General features: G+C 46.6%; 1 protein-coding gene across 2 annotated transcripts; it reads right to left on the bottom strand.

Moving 5' to 3' along the window:
• Nucleotides 1-706: 706 nt before the first annotated feature.
• On the bottom strand, nucleotides 707-18,939 carry LOC145361021 (dnaJ homolog subfamily B member 1-like). 2 transcript variants are annotated; one of them, XM_080216554.1, is made up of 4 exons: nucleotides 18,852-18,939; nucleotides 10,079-10,296; nucleotides 2,470-3,041; nucleotides 707-1,339 (listed from the first exon to the last, which is right to left on the bottom strand). In XM_080216554.1, exons 2-4 carry the CDS (start codon nucleotides 10,287-10,289, stop codon nucleotides 1,109-1,111), a joined length of 1,014 nt encoding a protein of 337 aa, XP_080072680.1. In that variant the 5' UTR covers nucleotides 10,290-10,296; nucleotides 18,852-18,939; the 3' UTR covers nucleotides 707-1,108. The 2 variants fall into 2 exon arrangements, with proteins under 2 accessions (XP_080072680.1, XP_080072681.1); XM_080216555.1 differs by lacking the exon at nucleotides 18,852-18,939 and adding an exon at nucleotides 12,287-12,477.
• Nucleotides 18,940-19,966: the final 1,027 nt, after the last annotated feature.

Here is a 19,966-nt window from a genome sequence, read left to right as displayed (position 1 = left end):
GGGAGACCATGCAGACGCTACGACAACGGATGAATGAACATCGCTCGACAGTCACCAGGCAAGACTGTTCCCTTCCTGTTGGCGAACACTTCAGTGGTCACGGGCATTCAGCCTCTGACCTTCGGGTAAGCATTCTCCAAGGCAGCCTTCACGACACACGACAGCGCAGAGTCGCTGAACAGAGACTGATTGCCAAGTTCCGCACACATGAGGACGGTCTCAACAGGGATCTTGGGTTCATGTCGCACTATCTGTAACCCCCGTGACTTGCCTGGGTTTGCAAAACCTCACTTACTGTACTGTCTGGAGACAATACACATCTCTTTAAACTGTGATCAGTGCTCCTTCCACTCACATTATCAGCCACTTCAGGTCTTGAACAGCAGGTTAGGTGTAAGGATTCGCATTCTAATCAGTAATCTCTAAACTGTCTGTGCTTTATATGCTCTGTCTGAGGCCAGAACTCTCCATTCACCTGACGAAGGGGCTAACCCGAAAGCTTGCGAGTATATTATCAAATAAATAGGTTGGACTAAAACCTGGTGTTGTCAGACTTTTTACTGATTTAGCATGGCCAATCAACCTAACCTACACATCTTTGGAGTGTGGACAAAACTAGAGCATAAGGAGGAAACCCATGCAGACACAGGGAGAATGTGCAAACCCCACACAGCCACTATGGCACAGAACTGAAAAACCAATGTAATAGGTTGGGAAAAATGAAGAAAAATTATTTATTGTTTTAACAAAGGTAACAAGTTACAGACAGACAATATCTGAATAGAATGGTCAATACTATTTATGTCGCATATTATTTTTGGTTACAAATGAATGCATTATTTACAATGGACAACAGAAACGTACAGGAGTGGGCAGTTGATGCTGCAGTGTTGAGAAGGTATAATCTGTAACAACTGTTTGCAATTATGTAAAGATTGGAATATAGGCTTTAAAAATAGACCCATTAAGCAACTTGCTCAACAGTAAATGTCCATGTGGGATGACTACTTAAAGACCACAGCCTAGCAGTTACAGTCCACTAAAATACAATTTCCTTTCTCTCCTCCCCCATCCCACAATCACCAGACTCCCAAGGTTTCTGTAACAGTTACAGTGGCAGGAGTTCCTTGAGTTTGTCCTTTGTTGCATTCGACAGGGATTCGGGAAAACGCACGTGAAACTCGATCACCAGGTCGCCACGTCGGTCTGGCTGCTTTGGCAATGGCAACCCCTCGGAGGCTATCCTTCTCTGAGAGCCTGGCTGGATGACATCCTTGAATGCCATCATGTGGGTTTTCTTATCCAGGGTTGGAATAGATAACGTGCAACCGCATAGTGCCTAGGCAACCAAAAAGGAACAGATAGGTTAGCAAAGCCTCTCAACAACCTGCAGTTGTACAACACAGACACAAAACAGGGGAGGCACAGAAAGAGACCATCTTACCCTCACCTGATGAAGGGGCAGTGCTCCAAAAGCTCGTGCTACTAAATAAACCCGTTGGACTTTAACCTGGTGTTTTGAGATTTCTTACTTCAATTAATCCTCAATATTTACCCAACTCCACTTACTATTTGAATCTGCTTCCACCAACTTGCAGGCAGTGCGCTCCAGATCATAACTGCATTAAGACAAATTCTCAATGCCCATGTTTATTTAGCTAATTGAAACGTGTCCCTCGGGTTACCGTCCCTCTCGCCAGTGAAAACAGTTTTCTCACCAGATTCAAACGTTCTCCTAGTCTTGAGCACCGCAATTAAATGTGCCAGTCACCTTCCGGTGCTCCAGGAATCAGAGTGCTGAAGAAGCCTTTTAACCCACAAGGACATTAGTGAATCAGGTGGGTTTTTCCAACAATGGTTTCATGGTCTTCTGCAGATTCTTAATCCCAGATATTTTTAATTGAATTCAAATGCCACCAGCTGCCGTCGCAGGATGCGAACCCAGGTCCCCAGAGCTGAGTTTCTGGATTAATAGTCTAGCAATAATATCACTTGGCCATCACTTCTTGGACAATTGTTTCAAGCAGCTGGCACAGGCACGCTGGACTGCATCACCCCCCTCCTGTGCTGCATCATTCTACAATTCATGTTTTATACAAATGGTTTTTTTAAAAAAGTTCTTAACCTTCTCCAGCCCTCGAATTGCTATGTGAGAAACTACATATGATGTGGATGTGCCGGCGTTGGACTGGGGTAAACACAGTAAAAAGTCTGACAACACCAGGTTTTAGTCCAACCGATTTATTTGATAGTAAACGCACAAGCTTTCGGGACCCGAAAGCTTGTGCGTTTACTATCAAATAAATCGGTTGGACTAAAACCTGGTGTTGTCAGACTTTTTACAGAAACTACATAACCACGGGGATCCCATGGAGAACCATCTGAGTACGCTCCATAACAACTTCCTCCACGTGCTCTTGGTGTCAGCACCACACAAACAAATCACAAAGCAATAAAGGGAGCACTGACCTCTCGGAGGCTGATCTTGGCTTGGTAGATAATATCAGATCCGCTCCGCTTGAAGACCGGGTGCGGCTTGTCCTTTAGAACGAAGATGATATCAGCGGGAATATTGTTGGCAGTTTCATCCCCTTCTTTTGGGAAGGTGATCTTTGTCCCCTCCTTCCAGCCCTTCTTGATCTCGATGGTGAGGATGGTGTCTTCCTGCCTCGACGTGCGCCGGTCGGGGTTCAGCCGCTTCCGCCGGATCTTCATCTTCTTGGTGCAGCCGGAGAAAACCTCCTCCAGGGAGACTTTCAGCTCGTGGGTGACGGGCGGGTCCTGCTTCTTGGCAGAGCCCCGAGTTCGGTGAAAGCCGGACATGCCACCGATGTTGCCCATTCCGCCCATGTTGAAGCCGCTGAAGGAGCTCAGCGGATCGTCATCGATCTCCATGTCCTCCTCGCCGTTCCGCTGCCCAAAGAATATGTCGAAGGGATTCCTCCCACCAAAGAACTCCGCAAAGACAGCATGGGGGTCTCCATGGAACGTGTACTGGAAATTAGTGCCATTGGGACCTGCACCACCACCTCCCTTCAACCCTAAAAAAAAAGAGGGGGGGGGGGGGGGGAGGAGCAGGAGAATTGAAGATAAAAACAACCAGAATCAACAATGAGAATGATCGAGTTTCAACATAGATGCCTGAGTATCATAGACACCTACAGTGCAGGAGGTGGCCATTTGGCCCATCATGTCTGTACTGACAACAATCCCACCCACGCCCAATTCCCCTAACCCCACATATTTGCCCTGCTAACCATTAAGGGTAATTTAGCATGGCCAAGCCACTTAACCCACATATCATTGGCGTGTGGGAGGAAACCCATGCAGACACAGGGAGAGCGTGCAGACTCCATACAGACTGACCCAAGCCAGGTATGGAACCCCAGCCCCTGACACTGTGAGGCAGCAGTGACTCAGACACCCCACAGTGCAGGAGGCCACTCAGTCCATCGAGTCTGCACCGACCACAATCCACCAGGCTGTATTCCCATAGTCCCCACATATTTACCCTGCTACCCTCCCCCGAGACTAAGGGACAGCTGAGCAAGGTCAATCCATCTAACCTGCACATCTGAATTGAGAAAGGAAGCCAGAACACCTGGAGGAAACCCACGCAGACACGGGAGAACATGCAGACAGTGACCCGAGACTGGAATTGAACCCTGGCGCTGTGAGGCAGCAGTGCTAACCACTGGTACCATGCTGCCCCATGCAGGATCAGTGGTGGTGGTCTGTGGGATCTTTTGTATGGTTTGCTTCAGCTAAAAGGCTTCACTTTAAAAGGTCTGTCTGTGTAACTAACTCTGCTAAGCCTTAAATCTAATTTGGCCACATTCTCATTGGGATTTCTGGGATGAGCTTAGAAATTGACTGCATTTGAACGTACCACGTTAGCAGAAACGACTAAATAAAAGGGTTTCCTCCAGGTGCTCCGGTTTCCTCCCACATTCCAAAGATGCAAGAGTTAGGGGCATTGGCCATGCTAAAATTGACTCTACTGTAAGGGGGATTAGCAGGGTAAACGTAGTGTTATGGGGATAGGACCTGGGTGGGATTGTGGTCAATACAGACTCGATGGGCTGAATGGCCTCTTTCTGCACTGCAGGGATTCTACAATGGTCTATTCTAAATAAATAAACAGTTGGCAGCTGTTTCTAAGTAGGAGACTGTGTGCCTGGCTCTTTCAATAATAGAAAAGAATTCATATACTGCAGTACCAGTTATTTGTTCAGCTCAGTCCTGTCCAAAGTTTGCATCGAGTCTATATTAGGACTAGCTCCTTCTGGTCCCTTTCTCTTGCTCTCTCAAGTAATCCTCTTTGCTTTCTGATGTGTTAATTTAAAACGATGCTCAGTAAAAGAAGTTCAACTGCACTGCCTATGCCTATTCTAAGAAATGAACAGACTCTACCCCGGGGGAGTGGGTGGGTTTAGAAAAAGCAAAGCTGATTTGCCGGTGTTTGAACATTGAGGTCAGAGATGTTCTATAGGTTATAGTTAAGCCTAGTAGGTAGGGACATGTTCAGCGCAACCTGTGGACCGAAGGGCCTGTTTGTGCTGTAGTTTTTTTCTATGTTCTATTATTGAAGCAGCTAATGAAGGAAAGTGGTCTGGGGGGGACAATAAGCTGGGTTATCAAGGCAGGGTGGGATTGTGGTCAGTGCAGGTTCAATGGGCTGAAAGGCCTCCTTCTGCACTGCACGGATTCTATGATTCTACCTCACAGGAAGCAAACACTGACACGAAGGAGACTAAAAGCTTGGATTAGCAGACGTAAATAACTAGCATCTTAACACAATTCCACTGAGCGGTACAGAGCTTTAGAGCCATGACAGCTGGAGGCACAGCCACCAATTGCGCAGAAGAAAACACAGCTGTTTAAGAGCACAGGGGTCGGAGGAACACAAGAGTCAGTGGGAGATGGTAGAGCTGAAGGGCCTCTTCTACACAGTATAATTCTATGAGTATGCAGAGATAGCAGGGGAGGTATGGCCATGAAGGGATTTAAACGCGTGGGGCAAGACTTCAAAACATCTTGCCAGCTGGGAAGGCTGATCTGTAGATCACTGAGCACTGGGATGAAGGGTGAACTGAGCACTGGATGGAGATCAGAGTTATGAAGGTTAGAGTGCATTGGAACTATTGAGTCTGGGAGGTAACAAAAGACAGCTGCTGGGCTCAGCAGCAAATAAACCAAAGGAGGGGCACAGAGGGACAAAGTTGATGAGAGGGAGAGAGACAATGAGAGCCAAAGTTGGGATCAAACAAGGTCATGGAGGGGTCAATCAGGGCGCTAACATCCTGATACAGCCTCAACGAAGAGGGATTGAGTTGTTATCTAGAAAACATTAAAACACTTCCAGTATTTTATCTGTGCAACTTCTAAAATTTAGTAAAATAAACATAGGTAACCTGTGGTCTGGAACAGACACGAGACTGAAAGCAGAGTGTTCCTAAGTACTCTTAAGTCCTGGGACTAATTTAAACATATCATCCTCCGCAGTTACTGGGCACACCAAAACACGGTGTTCTGATGATGCATTTAATCACCCTTGACTTAACAGCATAAAGAAAGGGCTTCCCTAAAAGTCCATCTAAAGAATGTTCAAACACGTCAAGCTGTGAGATGCTAGTGAGTAGGAGTGTGTTGCCTGGTCTTGGAGGACCTCCTGCTTAGATGGCGCTACCTGAACCTTTGGACTCAGGTTATGTCACAGCAGCAACAGAGATGAGTGTTTATTACCAGCTGGTGGCAAAGATCTAATGTAGGTCCAATTGTCCTTCAAGGAATTCAGACAGGGCCCAGGGGTCTTTTCCTGCCCTTCTCTTTTGGCGAGGAGGTAACAGAAACTAGGAGCAGGCCATTTGGCCCTTCAAGCCTGCTCCACCAATCATTTTGATTATGGCTGATCATAAATTCAATATCTCGATTTCCCCCCCAATATCCCTTGATCACTTTAGCCCCAAGATCTATATCTAAATTCTTCTTGAAATCACATAACATTTTGACCTCAGCTACTTCCTGTGGGAGTGAATTCCACACATTCTCTGCCCTCTGGGTGAAGAAATTTCTCATCTCAGTTCCCTTATCTTCAAGCTATGACCCTTAGTTTTAAATTCCCCCACCATCAGGAACATTCTTTCTGAATCTAGCCTGTCTAACCCTATTAGAATTTTAAGTTCCTATGAAACTAACTCTTCTAAACGCCAATGAATATAACCCTAACTGACAGTCTCTCCTCATATGACAGACCTGCCATCCCAGGAATCAGCCTGGTAAACCTTCGCTGTGCTCCCTCTACAGCAAGGACATCCTTCCTCAGATAAGGGCACCAAAACTGCACACAATACTCCAGGTGTGGCCTCATCAACACCCTGTACAATTGCAGCAAAACATCCCTATTCCTATACTCAAATCCTCTCGCTATGAAGGCTAACATACCATTTGCCTTCTTTACTGCCTGTTGTACCTGCACTTATTTTCAGCAACTGATGCCAGAGGACTCCAAGGTCTTGCTGAATATCCATCACTTGCTGGAACAGAGCTCCAGAAGCTTCAACCTCCTGCCTGTTTTTCCTGGTTGGCCTAACCAATATTGGCGAGCTATATGACCAAGGGAGATGGTCACTCAATACCCAGGTGGACTTTCCAGTGTGTACACAGCACACAACTCCTTAAGATTAAAGCCAGACCACTAAGATCTGACATCAGGGCCTCTTTGCATAAAGTATTGGTATTGGAAATTTGGTACAGTGTAGGGATGGGGACAATTGGAAAAAAATTCAATATTCAGAGCTGAGTAATAGTTTTTTGTTAGGTATCTGAAACCAAGGCAGATAAATAGCATCCTCAACCATGACCAAACTGAACGGCCGAATGGTCTCCTCTTTCTTTCCCTTATCTTCCCCAGTAGTTGCTATCAGCTCCACAACTGTATTAGGGAGTCAGATGTTTACAGCACAGACCAGACCCTTCGGCCCAACTTGTCCATGCTGCCCCTTTTTTTTTAAACTCAGTAAGCTAGTCCCAATTGTCCGCATTTGGCCCATATCCCTCTATGCCCATCGTACCCATGTAAATGTCTAAATGCTTTTTAAATTACAAAATTGTACCCGTGTCACAAGTCTCACATCGAATGGTCAGGAGGGTTACCCTTGGGCTTTGTCCTGGTGAACCTGTCTCTGAATGGCCGTCCTTTTGATTGCTGAATGCTGATGACTCAGTCTGCCTGTGCTGGTCAGCACTTGGAAACAAAAAGAGGCTATTTCCTTCTTTTCAGGGAATGTTCTGGTCCATAACAGCTGAATGTGTGTTAATAATTCCCCTCCCTACCCCCAGCCCATGGTAATATTTCTCACTAAACTCATCTTCCTGGGTACAGAGCTGTGTTTCACTCGAGCTCTGACCTATGAAGTAGGCAGCATGGGGATGTAGTGCCTGGGCACGTTCAATATAAAACTGCCTGAAGCAATACTTTTCACTGTATACTAATACATGCCTGATACTGCGACTTTCCCCTGGAGCGTAGAAGGCTGAGGGATGATCTTATCGAGGTTGATCAAATAATGAGGGTTCAAGGTTTAATTTCAGGTCAATCTCAGGTTAGCTGATCTCAGTCAGTGTAACATCAAGAGTTCTACCATTGGTGTCAGACATTAACTCTTCTCCCAGCACAGTCAAGAAAGAAACTAAGTTTTAAATTTATTTGTGTTACAAGTAGGCTTACATTAACACAGCAATGAAGTCACTGTGAAAATCCCCTAGTCATCACACGCCGGCACCTGTTCAGGTACACTGAGGGAGAATTTAGCACAGCCAATTCACTGCCTCGCATTAAATTGATCTTTCTTTACACCCTAGCTATGACTGTAACACTACATTCTGCACTCTCTCCTTTCCTTCTCTATGAAGAGTATGCTTTGTCTGTATAGCACGCAAGAAACAATACTTTTCACTGTATGCTAATACATGTGACAATAATGAATCAAATCAAAACCAGCATATGTTTCAGACTGTGGGAGGAAACGGGAAAACCCAGGGGAAACCCATGCAGACACGGAGAACGTGCAGACCCCACACAGACAGTGACCAAAGCTGGGAATCGAACCTGGATTCCTGGCGCTGTGAGTTAGAGTGCTAACCACTGTGCTGCTATACTGTTAAATAGACACTTTCATATCCTTGGGATATCCTTAAGTGCTTTGAAGCCAATTACATTGTTATATATTTAAAAGGCTGCTCTTATCAGCTGATCACATGGGGGCAGCACGTTTGCACAGTGGTTAGCATGGCTGCCTCACTGCGCAAGGGACCGGGTTCAATTCCGGAGTTTGCACATTCTGTGTCTGAGAGGGTTTTCTCTGGGTGCTCCAGTTTCCTCCCACAGTCCAAAAGATGTGGTTAGGGTGCACTGGCCATGCTAAATTCTCCCCCCGTGTACCCAAACACGCGTTGGAGTGGGGCAACTAGGGGATTTTCACAGTAATTTCATTGCAGTGTTAATGTAAGCCTACTTGCGACACTAATAAACTTTAACACAACGGTGATGTCATTAGGGACATGAGTTGTTGGCAGAGCTGCTGTTTTATTTTACAAAAAAGCAAATTACTGCAGATGCTGGAATCTGAAACCCTAGGAGAGAATGCTGGAAAATCTCAGCAGGTCTGGCAGCATCTGTAATGAGAGAAAAGTGCTGACGTTGAGTCCAGACAACCCTTTGACAAAGCTCAGGTGGTGGTGGTGGTAACCACAAGGCCAGAATTGGGAGGAACACAGGTCACAGAGAGTTGTAGGGCTGGAACGGGTTATAGAGGAGGGAAATTGACACATTGTCAGAGAAGAGCCAAATATAGGTCAGTAAGCACAGGGGTGATGGATGGGCGGGACTTTGAGAGAGTTAGGAAAGTGAGAAATAGTCTCCCCAGTTCTTCACAAGGAGAACATTTAACCCAGCTCATTCATGCATATTTCTTACTGAGTGACCGGCTCGCCACAGGGAAAACGCTTTGTTATTGAATTTGGCCACAAGAAGAATGTAGCCTCCTCATTGCTCTGTATACCCGTCACCTAGTTTACAAAATAGTACAGTGCAGAAGAGGCCCTTCAGCCCATCAAGTCAACACAGGCACATGAAAGGCTGTGACCTGCCTACCTAATCCCACTTGCCAGCATTTGGCCCATAGCCTTGAATGTTATGGCATGCCAAGTGCTCATACAGGTACTTTTTAAAAGGATGTGAGTCATCCCACTTCCACCACCCTCCCAGACAGCACATTCCAAACCCTCACCACCCTCTGGGCAGAAAAGGTTTTTCCACCCACCCCTTACTTTTAACTTGCGTCCCCTTGTAACTGACCCTTCAACTGAGGGGAACAGCTGCTTCTTATCCACTCTGTCCACATCCCTCAATCTTGTACACCTCAATCAGGTCGGTAGGCCCCTCAGTCTTCTCTGCTCCAGAGAAAACAATCCAAGCTTATCCAACCTCTTTTCATAACTTAAAAACTTTCCATCCCAGGCAGCATCCTGTAAATCTCCTCTGCACCCCCTCCAGTGCGCTCACGTCCTTCCTACAATAGACAGTGAGTCACTGCAGAGTTGACTCTTCAGCCAGCTCAGTCGATGAGCAATGTTTGAAACGCATGAAGATGACAAATGCAGGCTTTTATCGCTGTCTTGAGTTAGAGATAATAGGGGATACAAAATTCCAGTGGAGGGAAATTAATAAAAATAGACACTATTCAGTATTTTGGAAGTCCGCAGCAAAAGTTTAAGACAGAACTAACAGCCAAGTCCCACTGCTAAGACAGTGTGATTATCGCTATGCTTGCTTCCCCATAATATCCCAGAATGAGTGCAATACAGACCCTGCTTTAAACATGGCACAGTGGTTAGCACTGCAGTCTCACAGGGCCAGGGGTTCGATTCCCAGCCTCAGGTCACTGTGCGTGGAGTTGCATCTCCTCCCTGTGTCTACGTTGGTTTCCTCCCACACACCAAAGACATGCAGGTCAGGTGCACTGGCCGTGCTAAACCGCCCCTTAGTATCCGGGGCCCGGATTAAACTCTGGCTTACCTTCCTCTCCAAATTGGTCGTAGATTTCCCGTTTCTTGGGATCACTCAGTACATCATAAGCCTCAGCAATTTCCTTGAACTTTTCCTCCGCATCTGGAGATTTGTTCTTGTCGGGGTGGTACTTAAGGGCTAGCTTTCTGTACGCCTTCTTGATATCCTCTTCTGCTGTTCCTTTACTAATGCCCAGTATTTTATAATAATCCTTCCCCATTTTCTACCTAAGGAAAAAAAGGTAGAAAGAGTTAGTTTGACCGTCAGTCAAAATTCATGCTCAGCACTACAAGAATATGCCACCTGTGAGGACAGCACGGTGGCACAGTGGTTGCCTCACTGCTGCATCAGTGCCAGGGACCCGAGTTCAATTCTGGCCTCGGGTCACTAGCTTGTGAAATTTGCACATTCTCCCTGTCACAGCGTAAGTTTCCTCCGGGTGCTCCGGTTTCCTCCCACAGTCCAAAGATGTGCAAGTTAGATGCATTGGCCATGCTAAATTGTCCCTTAGTGTCAGGGCGACTAGCTAGGGTAAATGCATGGTGTTGCGGAGATAGGGCCTGGGTAGGATTGCGGTCACCGCAGACTCAATGGGCCAAATGGCCTCCTTCTGCAATGCAGGGATTTTATGAATATTCCATCCACTTGCCAGTTGCTTCATCCCTCTTCCAATTGTCCCCACAACAGGGTGCAGTGCAGTCCATCGCTCAAGCAGCCTCCCATCCATTGACTGTCTACACTTCCCGCTGCCTCAGCAAAGTGGCCAGTATAATCAAGGACCCCACACACCGCGGACATTCTCTCTTCCACTTTCTCCTGTCGGGAAAAAGATACAAAAGTCTGAGGTCGTGTACCAACTGACTCAAGAACAGCTTCTTCCCTGCTGCTGTCAGACTTTTGAATGGACTTACCTTGCATTAAGATGATCTTTCTCTACACCCTAGCTACGACTGTAACACTACATTCTGCACTCTCTCCTTTCCTTCTTTATGTACCGTATGCTTTGTCTGTGTAGCACGCAAGAAACAACACTTTTCACTGCAATGCCAACGTGACAATAATAAATCAAATGAAACTGTCTCCAATATTACTACATCTTTTTAAAAGGTAAAGGAACCAAACCAGTATGCAGTAAGAATATAAGAGATAGGAGCAGAATTAGATACTCGGCCATCAAGTCTGCTCTGCTATTCAATCACTGCTGATATTTTTCTCACCTCCATAATCCCTGATCCCCTTATTAACCAAGAACCCGTCTTAAACACACTAAAATTTTTCTCTACACCCTAGCTATGACTAACCCTACATTGTGCACATTCGTATCCTTTTCTATGAACGGTATGCTTTGTCTGTATAGCACGCAAGAAATAACACTTTTCACTGCATGTTAATACATGTGACAATAAATCAAAAAGTTCCATTCACATCTGACCAATGTGGCATTTTCGCCACAAGCAAGCCTAGATAGTGAGTGTTAGTTTTTTATTCATTCAAGTGATGCTGGGCCAACATTTATTGCCCATCATTAGTTGCCCTCAAGTTGGTGGAGAGCTGCCCTCTTGAATCGCGTGGTCCATGTGGCGTAGGTTCATCCGCAAGTTCTCAACTGCAGCTTGGTCAAACTCCCACGCGAGACCTCCCTAACAGTGGATGTAACTATACCACAGGGACAGCAGCCATTTGAGAAGGCAACTCACTGCCATCTCAAGGGTAATTAGGGACAGGCAGTAGGTCATGGGTTCAAATCCCACTCCATGGACATACTAGCGCGCCAGTCCTGGACAGAGGTGCTGACGGTGAGGGAGGTGAGGATCTTTTGAAAGGAGACGTGTTAAAGACCGTGTTCCTTCGCAAGGAAAGGATCCGAGAAGACAAGGGTTAGCAGAATAATTGCATGGGGGTTACGGGAATAGGGCGGGAAGGCAGGGTAAAATGCTTTGTTGCAGAGCCAGTGCAAACTCAGTGGGCCGATTGACCTTCTTCTGCACTGTGAGGATTCTATGATGAAAACACTCTGATGGATTCCTTTGCTGTTGCAGACATTACAGTGCTCGAACCGACATCTACAGTTCAAGAGAAACTGAATAATGTCTTTTTTGAAGTTGCTATATTAACACCAAATACTTCATTCTAATGTTGACCACTTCAGATCCAAAACAACCCAGGTACAATCTTCTTTTCCAGGGACTTCCACAATACCGCACAATGAATACTAACCACTCTCTCGTGAACTGTGTCGAATTCCACCAAGACTCTCACCAACTTTTGCAGATGCACCATAGAAAGCATTCTTTCTGGTTGTATCAAAACTTGGTATGGGTTCCTGCTCCGCCCAAGACCATGAAAAACTATAAAGGATCGTGAACAAAGCCAAGTCCATCACGCAAACCAGCCTCCCATCCACTGACTCTGTCTACACTTCCCTTTACCTCGGAAAAGCAACCAGACATTCTCTTTTCCACCTTCTGTTGGGAAAAAGATACAAAAGTCTGAGGTCATGTAACAACCGACTCAAGAACAGCTTCTTCCCTGCTGCCATCAGACTGTTGAATGGACCTACCTCATTAAGTTGATCTTTCTCAACACCCTAGCTATGACTGTAACACTACATTCTGCACTCTCTCCTTTCCTTCTCTACGCACTGTAAGTCTCACAACACCAAGTTAAAGTCCAACCAGTTTATTTGGTATCACAAGCTTTCGGAGTGCTGCTCCATCAGACAAATCTTCTCTATGAACAGTATATTTTGTCTGCATATCTTGCAAGAAATAATACTTTTTCCTGAATACCAATACATGTGACAATAATAAACCAAATCAAATAGTAATAAAAACCTGAATCTTGTTTCTTAAGAGTAACACATGGGGAAAGTACAAGTGTTTTGCACCTCCATCTGTAAACATCCCACATCAGGTTTAAGATATCTGAAAACGTAAGCCTCCACAAGTCAGAGGATAGATCGCAGAAAAAAATCTTTCAGATTCAAGACTGTTGCAATGGTTTTGCTTTGGGTAAGGGAGGCCTTTTACAGACACTAGAAGCTCCGTCTTGTTCTGCTTCCAATAAACTTAGTAGAAATAAACAGATAGATTTACCAGTGTATTGAAAAATCATTATAGCAGCACATCTGGATGGTGGCACAGTGGTTAGCATTGCTGTCTCAGCACCAGAAACCCAGGTCCTAGTCCAGCCTCGGGTCACTGTCTGTACGGAGCCTCCCCGTTGGTTTCCTCCAGATGCTCCGGTTTTGTCCCACAGCTGAGAGATGTGCAAGTTAGGTAGGTTGGCCATGCTAAATTGCCCCTTAATGTCCCACAATGTCTAGATTAGGGAGACTTGCAATGGTAGGTTACGAAGATAGGATGGGGATGTGGGTCTGGGCAAGATGCTCTGTTAGAGAGTCGTTACAGACTCAATGGGCCGACTGGCCTCCTTCTGCACTGCAGGGATTCTACGGGTATAAATGTTGCTTAAGATTGGGTCATTTTCAGGAAACGAGCTTAAAGGCATACGGAAACATAGAAGATAGGAGCAGGAGGTGGTTATTCAGCCCTTCGAGCCTGCTCCGCCATTCATCATGATCATGGCTGATCATCCAACTCAATAACCTAATCCTACTTTCTCCCCATAACCTTGATCCCATTTGCCCCAAATGCTATATCCAGCTGCCTCGAGTACATTCAATATGGAACTGCTGATTAAATATTAACAGCTGTCTGTTGCCAGGGCAAATACGGCCTTCTGGCTAAACCCAAATTGGGGTCAACGTCTCACTGTGTCAGCTTGTTTGTCTCCCTTGTGGCGATCTCGAATTGGATTTTGAATTTGGTTTTTGGAGCGAGCAGGAAATGGATTTGGGTTTGCCTTGCCCACTCTGAGCATTGCCTTTGTAACTTTAAGAGTAAAAAATTTAAAGGCCAACATCGACTGTTTGGGCCAAATGGCCTGCGCTTGTGTTGCAATCTGTGTGTATCTGTAACCATTATGGGGTCAAAATTTAGTACTGCTAACTTAAAACGTACACGTGCAAAATCAGATAAAAGTAGTCTCCAGAGTTTGTACTCTAAAGGATATTTAATTATCTGGTGTTCAGTACAATTTATGATCAGATCAGAACATCAGCTGAACACAGGACTATCAACACTGCCACTTGAATTCTGAAATCAAAAGAGAAAGCTTTTGGGAAGCCTGGTGTCCGTCAGGGATCTCAGCAAGTTCTTGGCAGTGCCGAGATTAGATGAATTTTTAAACATGTGCTGCCGTTAACTAATAGTGTCAGCAACTACACCACCGTTATTTCCCTTCTATAGTCTGACAGCCTTCCAGAGGTGGAGTGTGCCAATATTTGCAAAAAAACACCCACACAGAACATTTGGAAATAATCACTAAATATTTTGCATTCACCAGAGCGAAAGGACAAAACTCACCATAGCAGGATTAAGTACAGGAAAAATGGTAAAAAGTCTCACAACACCAGGTTAAAGTCCAACAGGTTTATTTGGAATCACAAGCTTTCAGAACACTGCTCTTTCTGCGTGACTTCTTAATGTGCCCACCCCAGTCCAACACCAGCATCTCCACAGCATGGTTACCATCGATAGAGGAAATAACCCTCCAAAGTCAGTCAGTATGCCAAATAATCAATATTTTAGGATTCTAAACGTCACCCTATCAGGGGGGCAGTGGTATTGTCATTTGACTAGTAATCCAGAGACCCAGGGTAATGCTCTGGGGACCCAGACTCAAATCCCACCATGACAGATGGTGGAATTTGAATTCAATAAAAATCTGGAATTAAAAATCTACTGACAACCGTGAAACCATCGTCTAAAAACCTATCTGGGTCACTAATGTCCCTTTAGGGAAGGAAATCTGCCATTCTTCCCTGGTCTGGCCTACGTGACTCCAGAGCCACAGCAACGTGGCTGACTCAACTGCCCAGTGAAATGGCTGGGCACAAAGATTCCCAACCTGTGTCGCGACTCATCTCTATACTATAGAAATATTTGGAGGTACACCTTCTGTTTTCTTCCCTTATTGGGAACTTCGTTTTCTAACATGGGTACGATGGGTATAGAGAGATATGAGCCAAATGCGGGCAATTGGGACTAGCTTAGCGGGTTTAATAAAATAAAGGGCAGCACAGACAAGTTGGGCCAAAGGGTCTGTTTCCATGCTGTAAACCTCTATGATTCTATAACCTCTCCCTGTCTCTCTTGCTTCTCGCAGGGAGAAGTACCCTTTTGGAGTTTTGTCTTGGGACCTTTGTCTTCAGCTCCAAGTCCCATTGATCATAGGCATGGATCTGCCCAATGTGTGAAATCTACACTGCACATGGGTGATTCTCTCCCAACCAGCATACGCATGGGAGGGCCAAGACTCATTGAGTCTTGGAGATGACAAGCGCAGAGCTGAAGCTCAGTTTTGGTTTAATTACATGAATTTTAGAGAGAGGGGTCTTCACAGCAGGCCAAAGCATGAACCACTGGCCTAGCAAACCACTCAGTTCAAGGGTAACCAGAGACAGACAATAAATACTAGCCCAGTGCGAAGCCCATATCTTCAGAAGGGGGGAAAAAGTTGTAGATAAGCTTAACTGCAGCATTTAACCAGCCCTAACCTTCATGATAAGGCAGTCCCGTGTGTAATGGTGTCATGACACACACCGCTGCAAATATTACATGCATCATAGAAAGGGACATTAATTCATGAAAAGTTTGTCTGCTTCAGACAGATTATACAATAGTCTTTACTTCCAAACAAGAATTAGCTGAAAGCTTGAAACTTGTGTTTAAAAAAATCCAAGCCACTGACTGATCCAACCATTCCAGAAGCTCAACACCCCCCAGGACAATGCCTTAAGACGTACTGGTTAGGGTGCATTGGCCATGCTAATTTCTCCCTCAGCATACCCAAACAGGCGCCAGAGTGTGGCGACTAGGGGATTTTCACAGTGGCTTCACTGCAGTGTCAATGTAAGCCGACTTGTGACACTAGAATAAATAATAAGAGTTTGATCAGCATCCACTCCCTCCAGCACAAGATAAGGGAGGGGAAATGAATGCTGGGCTTTAATAGCAACGCTTGTGAATGAACAAAATAATTAATTTATATAAACCAGGGATCCTACCTGCCTGCACACCCCTATTGTTGTTTGCCAATTAGCAGTCATACCTTCAGCTGCACATAAGCCAAGCTCTGGGCAGGCACAGCAATTAGCACTGCTGCCTCACAGCGCCAGAGACCCAGGTTCAATTCCTGGCTTGTATGGAATCTGCACATTCTCCCAACGTCTGGGAGTTTCCTCTGGTTGCTTCCCACAGTCCAAAAGGTGTGCAGGTTAGGTTGACTGGCCACGTTAAATTGCCCCTTAGTGTCAGCAGGATTAGCAAGGTAAGTATGAAATCATATAAATATATAAATCAGAAGACAAAGGGAATTGGGCATGTTAGCCACAGCTCTCACCAACTTTTACAGATGCACCATAAAAAGCATTCCTTCTGGTTGTATCACAGTTTGGTATGGCTCCTGCTCTGCCCAAGACCATAAAGGAACTACAAAAGGTCATGAATGTAACCCAATCCATCACGCAAACTAGCCTCCCAACCACTGACTGTCTACACTTCCCGCTGCCTCGGAAAAGCAGCCAACATAATTAAGGACCCCACACACCCCAGACGTTCTCTCTTCCAAAGAAGATACAAAAGTCTGAGGTCACACATCAACTTACTCAAGAACAGCTTCTTCCCTGCTGTCAGATTTTTGACTACACCCTACCTTGCATTAAGTTGATCTTTCTCCACACCCTAGCTATGACTGTAACACTACATTCTGCACCCTCTCCTTTCCTTCTCTATGAACGCTATGTTTTTGTCTGTATAGTGCGCAAGAAACAATGCTTTTCACTGAATGTTAATAGACAATAGTTTAACAGGCAATAATAAACCAAACCACACACCTCCACTGCCCCAGACCAGACAGGAGGCCCCACATTGCTCAATCTTTCTACCTCTCTCCTCTCAAGAGTCCCTTGAAGCCTTAAGGGCAAAAGGTGTGGCAGAGTCACTGAACAATCTTGCTTGCTGCCAATCATATAAAAACGGACCACCGCAAAGGCAGCAGAGAGAGAGAGATAGGATCGCTGTACACTGCAGGAAGTGCCTCTCGATAGCGATAGAGAAAGCTAGATTCGGTAATAATAGGAGGAGCAAGAACAGCTGAACCTTCCAATCACATGCCCCCGCCACCCCCAACCCTTGGATTAAATAAAAAGAAACTGAAATCAGGAGCTTGGAAGCTGCAACTGATGGGATTGAGGGAGATCAGCCTTTGCCCCAGGTGCCAGAATGGGGCTCACACCAAAACAAACCCATTCTACCTTGAACTTGTGAAGGCAAGTCAGACAGCTGTCAGATTTCTCCATTAACCTGGTGAGATTGAGGCAGGGAGGGGTGCAGCAAAGCTTGCTGCTTTTACTCAATCCTCGCTCGGAGTCACAGCGAGGGGGAGGGATTTCTCTCCCACCTTCTCTACCCCCTCTTCCTAACCATGGTAAAAGTTAACTCCTTCCTTCCCCAGAAGGTGTAAAAGATAACACCCCCCCCTCTGTCTCCAGCCAGCTGAGTGCTCCACCTCAGCCAGTACAGGCTGCTGTCACAATACAGACAGAGGGACACACACACACACACACACAGTCCCCCTGCCCCCTCCCCCAGCACAGACACAGGGAGGTAAATTACAGCAAGATGCTGACTGAGGGAATGGATACAATCCCTGGCCTGTGTATCCAGTGGGGCTGCCTGCAGGTTACATTGTATCCCCCACCTCACTCAGGGTATCCCTCACTCACTCTATCCCCTCCATCTCCCTCTGTATCCCTCATTCACACTCTATCCCCTCCATCCATTCCCTGTGTCCCTTCACTCAATACCTCACATTCTCCCCACCCCCTCCATCCTCACACTCCATCTCTCCCTATCACTATCTCTATCCCTCTCCCCTTCACTATCTCCCTCACTCCCTCCTCCATGTTTCTACCCCTACCCCTCCCCCTCACTATCCCTCCCCCTCGCTATCCTTCCTCTATCACAGTCCCTCTCCCACCCTCTACATCCCACTCCCTCCCCCATCTCCCTCTTCCTCACTCACCAGCCTCTTTATCCCAGTCTCTCTCTATCCCTTACCATCTCCCTCATTCCCTCACTCACCAACCCCTCTCCCTCACTCACCAGCCTCTCTATCCCAGTCTCTCCTTCTATCCCTTACCCTCACTCCCCATTCCCCCCACCCTCTCCCTCACTCACCAGCCTCTCTATCCCAGTCTCTCCTTCTATCCCTTACCCTCACTCCCCATTCCCCCCACCCTCTCCCCCATTCACTCACTTCCTCCCTCTCCCTCATTCCCCAGCCCCCCCTTATTCCCCTCTCCCTCACCCTCATTCCCCTCTCCCTCACCCTCATTCCCCTCTCCCTCACCCTCATTCCCCTCTCCCTCACCCTCATTCCCCTCTCCCTCACCCTCATTCCCCTCTCCCTCACCCTCATTCCCCTCTCCCTCATTCCCCTCACCCTCATTACCCTTACCCTCACCCTCTCCCTCACCAGCCCCCCTCCCTCATTCCCCTCACCCTCACCAGCCCCCCTCCCTCATTCCCCTGACTCTCCCTCTCCCTCACCAGCCCCTCTCCCTCATTCCCCTCTCACTCACCAGCCCCCCTCCCTCATTCCCCTGACTCTCCCTCTCCCTCTCCCTCACCCCCTCCCTCATTCCCCTCTCACTCACCAGCCTCTATTCCAGTCTCTGTCTCCGCGACACTTTCAACAAATTGCTGGAACTTTCAGGAACATTCCATCTCTCGTCATTTCCGCTCGCTAGACCCCGCCCTCTAGGGGGCGGGGCCGCCTGTCACAGTCCCGTCACCTAGCAACCCATTCCCCGCCCCGCCCCCCCCCGGCATAGAGACTGGGATGGAGAGGGATTCCCCCCCCCCCCCCCCGAGAGAGGGATCCCCACTGAGCCTCATTAAAGGGAAAGTCACTGCCTCTTCTCTCCTTCCTGCTCACATCACAGGGCAGCTTCCAGGCAGCTTGGGAATCTTGGAGGGAGTGAAGGAGCAGAGCTGGCATTTCCTGGGTGTCTTCCCAGGACATTTCAAAGCCCACGAAACCCCTTTTTACCCGAAGTGCAGCCGTGGTTGGAGAGCAGAGTTCCCAGAATAAATTACACAGCACAGGGATGACACAACCTGGGAATGGTGGTGTTCCCTGGAATTTCGAGGGTTGAGAGGTTCAAAGATTTCCCAAAACTAAGAGGAATAGATAGGGAATAAAAGAGAAACTCTCTCCTGCTGCCTGGAAAGTCCATAAGAAGTCTGACAACACCAGGTTTAAGTCCAACCAATTTATTTGATAATAAACTCACAAGCTTTCCGGGTTCCCCTCTTCGTCAGGTGAAGAGATTAACCTCGAAAGCTTGTGAGTTTACTATCAAATAAATCAGTTGGACTTAAAGCTGGTGTTGTTAGACTTCTTACTGTGTTTACCCCAGTCCAACGCCTGCATCTCCACATGGTGCTTGGAAAGTCCACAACCAGCATAGTCTAAACTATAAAGCAAGGGAGTGGGACGAGATAGAATACTGTCTCAGGGAGTCATTTGATGGGCTGAATAGCCTGCATCTTCACTGTAAAGATTCTGTAAATGTTAAAGCCAGCCTTTTCAAATTAATAGCCAGTAAAGAAAATACAGTGGAAGTTTGGAACTCCTATTCTTGATGGTAATTGATGCTACATCTAAGTGTTCATGGTGGCACAGTGGTTAGCACTGCTGCCTCACAGCAATAGAAACTCCCTTCCCGGCTTGGGAATCTCCACTGTCTGTGTGGAGTTTGCACTTTCT

The sequence above is a fragment of the Carcharhinus amblyrhynchos genome, chromosome 33, assembly GCF_965287045.1.
Source record: "Carcharhinus amblyrhynchos chromosome 33, sCarAmb.v2.hapA, whole genome shotgun sequence".
In the NCBI taxonomy this organism is placed as follows: Eukaryota; Metazoa; Chordata; class Chondrichthyes; order Carcharhiniformes; family Carcharhinidae; genus Carcharhinus; species Carcharhinus amblyrhynchos.
The sequence above is the reverse complement of the archived record's forward strand: the minus strand, read 5'-3'. Positions and strand labels throughout refer to the sequence as shown.